This window comes from Camellia sinensis, chromosome 14 (genome assembly GCF_055761805.1).
Source record: "Camellia sinensis isolate YWXY chromosome 14, ASM5576180v1, whole genome shotgun sequence".
In the NCBI taxonomy this organism is placed as follows: Eukaryota; Viridiplantae; Streptophyta; class Magnoliopsida; order Ericales; family Theaceae; genus Camellia; species Camellia sinensis.
The window spans coordinates 124,682,032-124,696,091 of record NC_138974.1 but is presented as its reverse complement, the minus strand read 5'-3'; the positions used below and the strand labels follow the sequence as shown (position 1 = coordinate 124,696,091).

General features: G+C 35.1%; 1 protein-coding gene across 1 annotated transcript; it reads left to right on the top strand.

Moving 5' to 3' along the window:
- The first annotated feature begins 438 nt into the window (after positions 1-438).
- Positions 439-13,659, top strand: LOC114268545 (phenylacetaldehyde reductase). The gene is made up of 6 exons (XM_082907358.1): positions 439-656; positions 3,286-3,455; positions 4,987-5,178; positions 11,686-11,848; positions 11,936-12,122; positions 13,303-13,659. The coding sequence occupies exons 1-6, from the start codon at positions 461-463 to the stop codon at positions 13,445-13,447; spliced, it is 1,053 nt and encodes a 350-aa protein (XP_082763484.1). The 5' UTR covers positions 439-460; the 3' UTR covers positions 13,448-13,659.
- The last annotated feature ends 401 nt before the right edge of the window (positions 13,660-14,060 follow it).

Here is a 14,060-nt window from a genome sequence, read left to right as displayed (position 1 = left end):
TAAATGTGGTCAATAATAATATTATAATACTAAGTGATACACTAATTAATAATATATGTAGCACCACCAAAAACAAAAAAAGTCAATAACACGACCAAACGCAGCGCAAACAACGACCCACAAGCATCAATAAATAAAAACTATGTATAATATTATATATGTGACCTATATTTGGGTCTAAAATTCTAATTTTTTTTTATTTTTCGTGATAAATTTTTATATGTTAAAATAAAAAATTATTATATTACAATGAAAATAAGATTTGAATCTGCCATTTTAAATTTCATTAATAACTCATATCATATATCTTTAAACAACTTATAATATTATGATATTAATTTTTATTTATTTTTATTACAATATTATGATATTAGTTTTTTTTATTATTTATTTTTATTTTTACGTATGTAAATTACACACGCTAAGATATAGCACACAAATAATATCTGAGAGAGGAAGCATGGGAGCCATTAACCAATTTCAATTGTCACTTTCTCACAGAGACACAGAGAGAGAACTAGAGAGAGAGAGAGAGAGAATGAGCGGGCAAGGGAAGACAGTATGCGTGACGGGAGCGTCAGGGTACATAGCTTCATGGCTGGTTAAGTTGTTGCTCCAACGTGATTACACTGTCCGAGCCTCTGTTCGCGACCCTTGTCGGTTCTCTCTCTCTCTCTCTCTCTCTCTCTCTCTGTTATTTTCAATATTGGGTTATAATCTTTAGTTCTTGTAGTGGTGACTTTAGTTATCTCGATTTTGTTGAAAATAGATCATTCTAACATTTCCTATGCACTTCAATCTTTCATTCGATTATACCAGTTTATTGCTACTGGAATTTTTGGCTTCTGCATTATATAATTTTGGGTAAATTATACTTAACATGCCTGTACTTTTTATTAAAATCTTACATTGGTTCCTTACACTTTCAATCAAGTTTCAATTTCACTCTTCTATTTATCTACCCTTAATAAGTTAAAAGAAATTGAAATTGAAATTGAAAGCGGAGAGGCTAAAGTGAAATTTTGGTGAGGGTAAGGATTAAAGTGAGGTTTTAGTAAAAGTGTTAAGTTTTAACAAGACAATAAAAATGTCACACGTTCTTCAATTGACAGGTTTTGCCAACTTTGTTCACGTAGATGGATAAAATGGTGAGATTACAACTTGACTTAAAGTGTAGGGGTGTGACTATTACAATTGAAAGAGACGGAATTAAAGTGAAACTTTTGTAAAAGTGCAAGAAGTACTAAGTGTAATTAAACCCCTAATATTTTTGGATGAATTTGTGTTGTTTGGAGATAACGGGTTGTTTAACTATTTACGGAATTTCTTATGCTATTTGTGTATATGCTCACAGAAATTTTTAGTTCCTAATTGTGTGTAGTAATTGCCAATATCACTCTAATATTGTTAGGTCATCACTCCATGTTTAGAGAAGTAATTAATGGATACTTCCAGAGAGTACTATGTGACATTGCCTTACATGATAGACCTTCATCAATGGTTGTGAATCACTTTTTCAATCTTTTCAACCTTGGTTCCGTAGGAGCAAGTCAAAAAATTAAGAAATAGAACCATTGTCCAAACCAAACCAATAGCGTAGCAGAAAATCTTACGAGTGAGACATGGTGACTCACCTTTGTTAGGTAGTTGGGAGATGTGAGATGACACACTTTGTGTGGGTTGTTGTTTCCCATTGGTCAGAAGCACCACATAGGCGATACTAAATTATGCTACAGGACTATCCAATAATTTTATTGTTCTAAAAAATATGTGTCATCATCAATCCAGCTTCAGAACTCATCATAAATTGTATCCTAATTGATAGATTGATTGTAGCAAAATTCTTTCATACTTGATTTAAAATAAATCATCTTTATAAAATACTGATGAAGTGAAATCGGACTCTGAAATTAGGAGAGAAGCTTAGGTCACATTTGCCCAAGGAATTGAAGTTTAGAAGTCAGGATTCTTAGTTAAATCGCCTAAGGTTGTTTTTTTTTTTATAATTTTTTTTTTGGAGTTGTCTTGATCTCATGATCTGGTAGGAGCAATAACCATTCTAAACCCAGGATGTTACAAGGGTTTTGCTCCAACATTATCTCAAACTGAATTGGGTCTGACCTCACTTCATCATCTAGTGAATTGGACGGTAGGAAACAATAGAACTCTTTTGACCTCAATGATTTGGATGACTTTACTAGGAGGTAGACTCTGTTAGAGTGGTAGTGTGGATTGTGATAATTATGGGGCTTAGGGAGGTGTGGATTCCCAGACACACACTGCACTATATACACATAACCAAGTCCATGTTTTGTAGTTAGCACTTTTTAGTTCTTTTTCCTGTTTGAAAAAAGAAAGAAAGAAAGATAGAAAAATGGCAGGCACTTATATGCAAAGGTTAAATTACACAAATAGTCCCTAAAGTATGCTTACTATTTCATTTTGGTCTCTAATCTTTAATTTGTTTCAATTACATCCTACACTTCACACACTGATTCAATGTGGTCCCTTCTTATATATGCCATAAACTTGAGACAAAATTTTTTGGGATCATGCTTAAATAAGCCTTATATTAAGCATTTAAAAGGCATTGCATTGAGGAATTTATTTCATCTTATTGCCTAAATGAATAGCAGACTCATGAATTTAATAGAGGATAACAAAGTTAGTTTTAAGAACTGAAATACATACCATAATGAGGAACATAGCCCTCTGATATGTTGCAACAATAAGTTAATTTTTTGTTGATTGAATTTCTAATTTGTTGCGTTTGCTCCTAAAAATCTTCTGACTCTTGCACTTTTAATTTGCAGAGTTAATCCTTAAAATCTCCCTAAAACCTCAATTTTTCTATACTGCATGAAACCCTAATCTTCTATCCATTATTCGATCAATGTTATTGGGCATATATATTCTGTCTAAACTCCACTGCATTTATAGGAAAGAATCATGTTTGAATCAATGTGTAAAGTTTAGGGATGTAATTGAAACAAATTAAAGATTAGGAGCCAAAATGAAATAGATGGTATACTTTGGGAACTGTTTATGTATTTATCATATGCAAAATTATTATACTATTTGTGCTTTTTTATAAGCTTATAAAACTATAATTTTCCATGAAAATGTATGAATTGATATAAATTTGTTCGAGTAGAATTTAGAGGATTGAATCAAGACTCGCATTTTAATCTCATATTGTGCTCTACTTGAAAATGCACCTTTTAATGGATTATGGTTGAGTTACCAGTTTTTCACATTTATTTAATACTTGGTAATAAAATGCAGCTAATCCGAGGAAGACGGAACACTTACTTGCACTTGATGGAGCTAAGGAGAGACTTCACTTGTTTAAAGGAAATCTACTGGAAGAAGGTTCCTTTGATTCTGTGGTTGATGGGTGCGACGGTGTTTTTCATACAGCATCTCCATGTTTTATTACAACTTCTGATCCACAGGTACACTTCGTATTATGTTTTTTCTCTTTTATTTTATTTATTTATTTGTTAAACAGCCATACATCAACACGATACAGTGATAGACTGCCAACTGTTGTGGTCTCAAACATTGTTGATTATGTAATGAGTTGTGCTTTCCATTGGACCTTTCATATAATGGTGTAGGGAGAAGTAAAAACTCCGTGTTGTGCAATGTACTTCTCAAACCAAAACCTAAACTCATTCAACATGTTCAACACACCAATCTACCTGAGATCTATTGAAAAATGAAAAATGAAGAAGGAAAAAAGGAAAAAGAGAAAAGAAAGAAGTTATTGTTGCCTACAGGGAAAATCAAAACCTAAGCTCCTCTAACCCATTGACCAATTGGGGTAATCTGTTTTTAAACCTCCTTCAGATTGACAAAAATGGCTAAATTTATCTCAAACATTGCTCTATTACATAAATAAAATTGGGGGAATAAGTCAGAAATATGTGTAGGTTGGGAAGTAGGCTTCTGTTTGTAGTGATTTTACCCACATTTGAAAGTGAGCCTTATTCTAGACACTAACTTTTGTTTTCCATCCTCTCTGCCAACTAGATCAGTTTGTAGATGCCCCTAACTGAAGATAGTAACTAGTATATAAGAACCACTTTATACAGACCCATTGCTAAATCAACTTGAGTACCAATTGTCCCAACTAAGAATGGTTCAAAAAATTGATTAGTAATTGATTCAATTTAGATATCAGTCCTGGCACAGAGTACGGTGGATTTACGATCAGATGGGATACGACCATGCACATGTGATGGAAGATTCTTCAAAACTTGGTTATATACAAACAATTAAAAAATTCATTAATTACACAGGTCACATAAATTTTTCTTATGTTGATACAACAACACATTCACATGCCTTGAGCAACCATTGTCCCTAATATACTCGTTTATTTGGCCATAAATAGTGATGGGTCATTTCATTCATCTACTATTTCTTCTTCTTCTTCTTCTTCTTCTTCTTCTTCTTTATTTATTAATTTTATGATGAGGAACCTCCCCAAGGTAGGGCTACATTGGACCCACCTTTGCAGAGTAAATCCTGGATAATTGCAATCACCTGCAACCCCAAGTATTGGTTAAGCTAAGGTGACTGTAGCGAAAGTCGAACCTAGGATGTCTAGGTTTATAGTTCATCCCAGGACCCAACCCCTTTGCTGGTAGGCTCATCCGTCTCCTATTTGGTTTCTAGACATTCTCAATTGTTATCGTCTTGATTTCCCAAGTGAAGTTTACATCATTAACTACTTTGGTTTCAACAATATCTTTGAGTGAGTGGTCTTTTTCTTTCCAGTTTTTGTTTCCAATCATTTGTATGGAATGGTATTTTTATCTAGAGTCCTCTTAGCTAGTGGACTTATTCACCTGGTGACATAGAAACAAATCTCAAGTATATGATCTATAAGAGCCATAAAGCTTCATTATATTTGCTTCATAACACTGATGGTTGATATCATGTAATTATTATTTTCAAATTGTTTCGTAACCATTTCAGGCAGAATTGATTGATCCAGCATTAAAAGGAACAATAAATGTTCTTGGATCATGTGCCAAAAGCCCAACTGTCAAAAGAGTGGTTTTGACATCGTCTATGGCTGCAGTTGAATGCACTAGTAGGCCTCGAGCTCCTGATGAGATAATTGATGAGACTTGGTTTTCCGATCCCGAGTTCTGCAAGGAAAATAAGGTACATATTTGTGCAATTGTTTTTAATTTTAATTTTATTTTTTTTATTGTATTTGGTACTTATTTGTGCAATTGTTAGTCATGTTCTTTTGCTGTTTCACTTTTACATGTATATTGGGCTAGTAAAACTCAGGCTACTAGCTCCCCAATTGGTAGAACCAACAATGGACGATGACCTTTTCTTTTACGTGTGATTTTATTTTCATGAATGCTTAAGTTATTATGTTAGTATAATGTTGTCATCTACACATGAATGAGTATTACTTGCATAAACTTACTTGTTACTGTTAGAATTTACCATAAACCTACCACCATCCAGTGTCCTCTACTTCACAACAACTATCACAACATTGTCTGCTACAACGGTCCGACATGACCCCATAAACTGTCTTCTACATCGGTATGACCCCACCATCCAGTGTCCTCTACCACGTTATGGCACCACCTTTCAGTGTCTTCACCAACGGTCTGACACGACCATACAGTGTCTCCTATCCTTTTTTATTTTTATGTATTTTCTTGTTTTGTTCCTCTCTTCAAACTCAAGTTGGTTAGTTTCTATCCTCCTTGAGTTTGCGGGGGGCTGTTAGAATTTACCATAAACCTACCACCACTACCACCTCACCTACTCCACTAAACCTAACCCACTACACCACTACCACCTCCACTTCACCTACTCTCCACCTACTCCCAAACACACTCCTATATAATAGGAATCCTTGTAATTGTAATAGATACACATCAATCATACAACAATCAATAATACAATCATTTCTCTTTATACATTAAATTTCTACAGTTACTCTCAAGAACAATGTTACATGTTACTTTAAATCTGTTGGAAGGAACCAAATAAAACGTGTTTGGTTGCTCAAATAGCCTTCTAAAAGCAATTAAATTTTTCCCTCAAATAGCCATTTCTTGAGCCACTCGGTTCTTTCTCTCAACAACTCCATTTTTTTGTGGAGTAATAGGAGTAAAAAATTCATGCTTGATGACATGCATATCACAAAAATTCGAAAACAAACTATTATCAAACTCACGACCATGATCGGTTCTGATTTTTATGATACGGCCAAGGGTAACACCTTGTTCGTTTTGGATTCTTAATACCAAGGATTTGAAAGCATCGAATGCGTCAGATTTTTCTCGTAAAAAATTTACCCATGTGAAACGAGTGAAATCATTAACCATCAAGAAAATATATCTTTTACCTCCAATGCTTTCAGTACGAGTGGGTTCCATAAGATCCATATGAACCAACTCAAGAGGGCATTTGGTTGTTAAGCTATTCACCTTCTTATGAGGGGCTCGAGTTTGCTTGCCCAATTGACATGGCCCGCACACTTGGTTTAAAGACTTACCCAATTTGAGTACTCCTCGCACTAGTTCCTTATTGTCTAAGTCTTTGAAGTTGATATGACCTAACCGTTGATGCCATAAGTCTAGATTGCTTATGATGGCCGAGTGACACGTGAGATCACTAGTAGTGACAATCCCATAGCAATTGTCAAATGTGCGGACACCATGCATGACGGTATTTCCCTTTTTGTCTAAAATCTGACATTTGCCTTTTGAAAACAATACCTCATGATGAGAGTCACACATTTGACTAATGCTCTAGAGATTAGCCTTAAGGCCATCAACAAGCAACACACTGTCCAGCTTAGGAAGACCAGGGGCACTTATAGAGTCCTTACCAATAACTCTAGAAGTGCTACTGTTCCCAAAGGTAACAATTCCTTCTTCATACTTATCAAAGGAAGTGAAGTAGGATTTGTCATCAGACATGTGACGAGAGCAAGCACTATCAAAACACCACTTCTTTATAAGCAATATGAACAACAAAACAAGTCAAGTAACTCTTCCACACCCACACTCTTCTAGTCTTAAATAGAGAGGAATCACCATGATTCTTGGAAGTGGTCTTAGCGTTGTGAACACCATTTTGGTCAATGGTATTCCGCCTTGACATAAAGGGTTGTCTCTTAACCCAAGAGGTATTAGAATATCTTCTTTCTCTTTGAGACTCCTTACCAAACAACTCATGACAATAAGGACAAATGTGGCCATACCTACCACAATCATGACAAATAAAAACTAGTTTTACCTTCTTTTCATTGATCATACCAGCTTTAGGACGGTGGAGAGACTCATCATCATGGTGCATCTTTTGCTTCCCCTTCCCTTGAGTCCTTTTGTCATGAGATGTAGAGGCATTCCATTTTTGTGGGTTGTCATCACAAAAGCCAATTTCATTCTTGTCAAAGCCCATTTATTGAACTCCAATGATATCTTCCAATGTCTTTGATCCTCTATTCCGAAGATCAATTTTAGGCCTAGCGCATTTGAGTTCTTCCTCCTTGATGACTAGCTCATCCAAAGCAACTTGAGACATCTCGAGAGTTTCAATCTTTTCTTCATATGTCGCATAGATTTTCAGTAGCTCATTCCTCTCAGTCTCACAAGTCAAGAGTTTTGCACAAAGAGCTTATTCGATCATTAGAGATCTTGATGGCATCATTCCTAGCCTCGGAAATCTCTTCCTTTAGTTTGACATTCTCACTCTCACATACTTTGAGTTTGGTAGTGAGTTTATCATTCAACATAGATAAACTAAGAGACTCCTTGTACAACTTTTCATAGGCTTGTTGAAGCTCTTCACCATCTACCTTATCGCCACTCATAGAGGATTCATCAACAACATCTCAAGTGAAGGCACATCCTCCTTTTGTTTCTCTTCTTCCTTAAGAAATTCCAATTGTGCATAAAGAGCATTGAATTGAGAAGAACTAGATGCTTAAGAAGATGATTCCATTCTTTTATGGAATTGCATTGGAGTAGCCCATGCATCTTTAGCGTTCTTGCAATGAGAGATGCGTTGTCGCTCTCCTTCAAAAAGTTCTTCTCGAATAGTATTCAAGACCCGCATGCTACTCTCCATGTTTGCCTTTCCACCCGCACTCCACTCCACTCCTCAAAAGGCTTGACAACTTTCTAATGAGTTATTGAGTCAATCACAAATTGTGCTTCAAAATTTTCTTCAATAGTACGCCATCCTTCCGAATCCCATGCTCTGAGAAACACTCTCATCCTACACTTCCAATCCAAGCAGTTAGTCCCATCAAAGGTAAGAGAACGATGAAGACTATCACCTCATACAAATTCAACTGGTTGAGGAATGCTAGAATAGAAAGCCATGAAGGTAAACCTTCTTTCTGTTCTTCTTGGAGGGACAGTCGAGAGCAATATGCCCAAACCCTTGGCATTCATAGCACTTGAGTCCCTAACCTCTCACTATCTTCTTCTCAGGTTGTGGAACGATTTTGAGCTTATCATTACCTTTATCCTTAGAACTAGTGCCCTTGAAATTAGACTTCTTTTTCTTTAAATTTTTTTTTTTTTGAATTGTTTGGTAAACAAAGCTGTCGTTTTGGACTCTAGATCATTCTCAACCTCCAGATTCTTATCAAGCTCATGACCACTAGAAAAAACTATGACTTCTTTTTGTTTTTTCTTAGAAATCAAGTGTGCCTCATAAGTTTGCAAGTTTCAGACCAACTGGTCCAACTTGAGGTTCTCAACATCTTGAGCTTCCTCAATAGCTATCACTTTTGATTGGAACCGATCAGGTAATAATCTCAGAATTTTTCCAACAACACAAGATTCAGGGAGAGAGTGAAACAGGAATTAACGATATCACTAAGTTTTGCATAAAAATTATTGAACGTCTCATCTTTACGCATAAAAAGGATTTCAAAAACAGAGGTGAGGCGTTAAAGTTTTGATCTCTTAACCAAAGTGGTTCCCTCGTGAATCGTTTCAAGAATGTCCTAAGCCTTCACAAGTGTAAATAGGTTGGAACTCTTCCGAGGTGACGGAGCAAAAGAGGGAGTTGAGTGTTTTACTGTTCTAACTCGCATTTTGATAATCATTTGTATCCCATTTATCAATTGGTTTGGGAATTATGACATCCTCAATGGTCACAGTAGGTTCACTCCACCCATAGATGACAGCTTGCCAAACTTTCTCATCGATGTATTTTAAAACACCCTTATGCGTGCTTTTCAATATGAGTAGTTTGTTCCATCAAGCAACGGAGGCCTATGAGTAGAGTTATCTTTGCAGATTGAATCCATTATCACAAATCACACAAAATCACACTCCTATAGCTTTGACAACACCTCAAAGAACGAGTGATCTGCTCTGATACCAATTGAAAAACCCTATGTAATGTGATTGATGACTTATGAACTAATCAATTCAACGCAATTCCAAAATTAGATGATAATCTAAATCATCTAACCAATGCGAAAGTGATTTAAATTATCTCTAAGCCATTAATAAATCCGACACAAAGATTTGACATAGACAAAAAGCCACAATTGGACAACTCCAATTGTGATAAAAAAATAAAAAAAGAATATATAAAAAATAAATAAATAAACCACGTCCCAAGAAGGGTGAACAAATCCACTAAGAGAATAAGAAGATTACAAGAGATCTCACCAAGCTCTACCACCCATGAATTCACACAAGCACTTGGAAACTCTAGCACATCTTCATCGCCCACTCTTCATCCAGGATTGTCCATGGTTGAGCTGGAATCCACAAACTCCAACATAGTCCGGATTCCACCAGTTGAATGCTCTTGAAAGGTTGATTTGATCCAAACCCCTTAATGTATGCAATTCAATCAATGTGAGGTGACACACTCACTAATTCATCAAGGAAAAAAACCAATAAACTCTCTTCAGATGCTAATCCATGGTTTCTTAGGACTACTGTTTGAGATATGAAAGAGGTAACCCTAAATTAAGCACCTGAGGCAACTTAAAACAAAACAGGGTTGCGAAGATCGCTTGAGCGTAGGAAATACCGCCCGAGCGGTGTATCTAAGAGGCGGTGGAACAAACAAGTCACTTCACTCAAGCGGTAGAGTGCACGCTCGCACAGTAAATGCATCCTCCCAATATCTCAGAGCTAAGCCTGAAATACTAGATAATCCATTTCAGAGCTCGAGCACACAATTAACCGCTTGAGCGGTCCAAGAAAATTGACAGGCTCAACAATACTACTCAAATGTGTTTGTTCGCGAAATTGACAAGCAAGGGACCTAACACTAGTGTTCTGTGCAATTAGCCCCATTTGGGGTCAAAAAGTCACACACACAAAAAAAAAAAAAAAAAAAAAAAAAAAAAAAAAGTTCAAAAGTTCAATCCCAATGGAAAAGGGTCACATTGTACACATCAACCAATCACTTTTTTTCCTCACAATTATTATCTTTTCAACTAAAAAAACCATTCCCAAACACATTAACTTTCTTCCCCTGATAAAAAAGCCAAAAGGCCACTAAAAAAGGCCAAGTTCCCAAAAGGAGCCATAACATAAACATAGAAATATCATCTGTTGGGCTCGGAGAATCTACCTCTCAAATCTTAGACTGGGTCGGGTACTGGTGCACGCAAATTGGGACGATAAATCGCATAGATACATGTACCAAATAGGGTTCTAATTCAAGTAAAAGAACTTCATATGGACCTTTATTATAATTATTTAAGACAATTTGGGTCTCTATTACAGTAAATAAAAGTTTAACTTGGTCTGGTCCTTATAGTAGCTTCGTCCATTATTTGTCACCACTTCTAGCCATTAATGTATGCATTGCATACAATCTTGGTTTATAAGCTATTGATTTGGAAGGGAAATATGGAGGGAAAGTGAAATTGATTCATATAAGTTGGAGTCATTGTGATCTAAGAAGCGTGTTTCCTGTTATGGAACTTTAAGAAAAAAGACTCACATTGATAACTAAAGTTGTCTTAGTCTTACCAGAGTTTTGTAAGGATACCTATATAGTGATTTTAGCCTGAAATTGATGTAGCCTAGTGAAAGTCATGGATGAAGTACATAAGGTGATTGGTGATCTTCTATTATGTAGGGCCAATATGACAGCGTTAATCTCTCAATTTCGAGCATTTTAATATGTGTTTGGCTAATTAGAGATTAACACCTCATATGATCTACAATTGGAAAACTCTTAAATAGTCATTTGGATTTATAAGCTTTGTAAATGGTCTGTACAGCCCAAACTGGCTTCCCACAGATGAGTGGACTTAATGAAGGGGGATTGAAAACTTAAGACATTATACAGAATGCTCAAACCTCGGGTTATCTTTTGATTGTATGGCCCATTGCTCATACTTGCACTTGGAAATTTGAACACTAAGATCACTTCTGTCAAGAATTTAAATAGTCCTTTTATTTAATTAATTATATCTTGCTTGACCATGTGACCTACACCAATGAAATTGAAGAAATCTTCTAACCTTTGTTTCTATACAACTTTTACTCATTAAACATGTCAGTTTTCGCAGTCTTGTTAATTAGAGTTGTAGCTTGTACTAAACCTAGCCAGCATTTTTCACCATATTAAAGTTGTAGCTAGCTTGAATGGCTGTTCATATTTGCGTTGCTCCCCTATGGCTTTTTTTGTATTTGCTACCAGCTTTGGTATCACCTTTCAAAGACTCTAGCAGAGGATGCTGGCTGGAAGTTTGCAAAAGAGAAAGGTATTGACATGGTTGTAATAAACCCATCAGTGGTTGTTGGTCCTCTGTTACAACCGACGCTTAATTCAAGTGCTGCTGCTATCTTGGAATTAATAAATGGTAAGTATTTTTAAAATGTTTGACATGTTTACCATCCGAAGTTCTTTGAAATGTTTTTCCCATTCACTTTGCCTTTCTGTTGTGCAGGTTCACAAACATATCCAAATGCTTCCTATGGATGGATTAATGTTAAAGATGTTGCAAATGCACACATTCAAGCATATGAAATTCCTTCAGCCAGCGGAAGATATTGTTTGGTGGAGAGAATGGCACACTTCTCTGAAGTTGTGAAAATTCTACATGAGCTTTATCCTTCTTTTCAACTTCCAGAAAAGTAAGTGTTTGTGATTTGTTGTTGACTTTAATTGTACCTTTATAAAGTAGTAATTGCCTTTGGAATTGAAGCTCTATTTCACAAAAAAGAAAAAAAAAAAAAAAGAAAAAAAGAAAAAAAGAAAAAAAAGAAAAAAAGGCATTTCTAAATCTTCTGTAAATGTTATCCACGTTCTTTATATTTTTACCAATTAAATTCAGACTATCTCAGCTTGATTAAGTGTCATAAAATATGGGCAGATCAGGACATCCTCAGTCGACATATCTATTCTTTTGTCTTTTTTCCTGCTTTTTATGTTGGCATCTCGCCGGGTTGCAATTGTTTTTATACTAGTATGCAATTCCATCTACATCTACTAAGTCTTTAATGTGTTCACATGATTCTTTTTTCTTTTTTGGCTGTGATGTGATTTACATTTCATGGGACAAATATAATATAGTAGATGTGGTGAATCTTTAATGAGAAAGCAGTCCTCGAGAGCAGAGTCATTGTGGGTTTCTATCATTTAAGTGAGGCGATAAGTCGAAGATGCTTTGGTGCTCTCAACGATTTTTAAGACATGACGAGCAGCAACAAGACTTTATTAATATTAGCCGTTATTCTTTCTCTGATTATAACTACTACATTCGAACAAGTGCTTAATTCACTTCTGCTTTCAAAAGACTTGTCCTTTTCATTTGTTGAAACAAGTTTACTGATTAATGGTAAACTTAAGGTTCTTAGTAAACTCATTTATCAGGTCTAATGGTTTTGGTTTAGCAAGAGCAGCCAAAAATTTGTAGAGCTTTCTGTAGCCTCATTTAAATTAGGAATTTTAAAATGTGGCATGCACTGCTTTTTAGGAGGTAATTGTTCCAACTTCCAATCATAAGGTTATTGTCATTCTTAACTATTAGTTTTTTTTATTGTTATTAAATTTTATTTATTATTGTCATATTGCATTGATGTCTTTCTATAATATTTGCTGATATTCCTTCAAAATGTCATTTTTCTCATTCATTTTTGCTTCCAATTGATGAATGTGTCTCTACAAATTAGTTTCAGAACGTTTGAATGTTCGAAGTGGCACATGAAACTTCAATTTGGCCAATTTCGTTCTGTTACAATTGGCTTTTGTTATGAATTATATTTTTGATTGGTTATAGCATTGTTTTCTTCCCTGATTTGATATGCTTTATAGGGCTGCGGATGACAAACCATTTATTCCGGCAAAACCAGTATCCAAGGAAAAAGCAAAAACATTGGGCATCGACTTCATTTCTCTCGAGGAGGGCCTCAAGGAAACCGTTGAAAGCTTGACAGAGAAGAAATTTGTTGGGATGTGATCCATTGTAGCTATATGGAGGATTTTGGAAAAACATGTGATGGTGAGCCATAGAGTGTTGATATATTAACTTGTCAGTAGAACTAAAATAAAAGAAACAATAAAATAAAAATAAAAATAAAATGTTGGTGTATTGGCTTTTATGATTTTATGTCTGTCATGTCTTGTCATGGTAACTTTGTGAATGATTTTTAAAAAAATGATGGCGAGCAATACTTTGTTGTGGTTGGCTGGTGTGGCTTTTAGAACTTTATTAAATTATGTTATCAATCCTAAAACTCTAAGTTGAACTTGCTTTAATTACTAAGATTTGATTGGGCACCTCATAAGCATAGCATTACCTTATGCAATATGTATTTAGACTATATTTAGATCTTGAATTTGTGGAATTTTTAATCTTTTTTATTTTATTTTTTTCAGCTCAAATTGGCTTGTCATAAAGTCTTAAGGTTGTTAACAATTTAAAACTAAAATATCTTTTTGATGCTATTTTATTTAGAAATTAGAAAATGAATAAAAAAAATAAAAATAAATAAGTAAGGGGTGTAGTGATAAAAATGAAAACAAAAAAACAAAACCAAAAACATAAAGAGCTTTGTTTGAACGGAATCATT

What these genes read in the sequence shown, in the direction of transcription:
- LOC114268545 (XM_082907358.1), top strand. Translation starts at nt 461, where the DNA reads ATGGGAGCCATTAACCAATTTCAATTGTCACTTTCTCACAGAGACACA. An exon ending in AGCCTCTGTTCGCGACCCTT is followed by an intron (nt 657 to 3,285) that starts GTCGGTTCTCTC and finishes AATAAAATGCAG; the next exon opens with CTAATCCGAGGAAGACGGAA. An exon ending in AGTTCTGCAAGGAAAATAAG is followed by an intron (nt 5,179 to 11,685) that starts GTACATATTTGT and finishes ATTTGCTACCAG; the next exon opens with CTTTGGTATCACCTTTCAAA.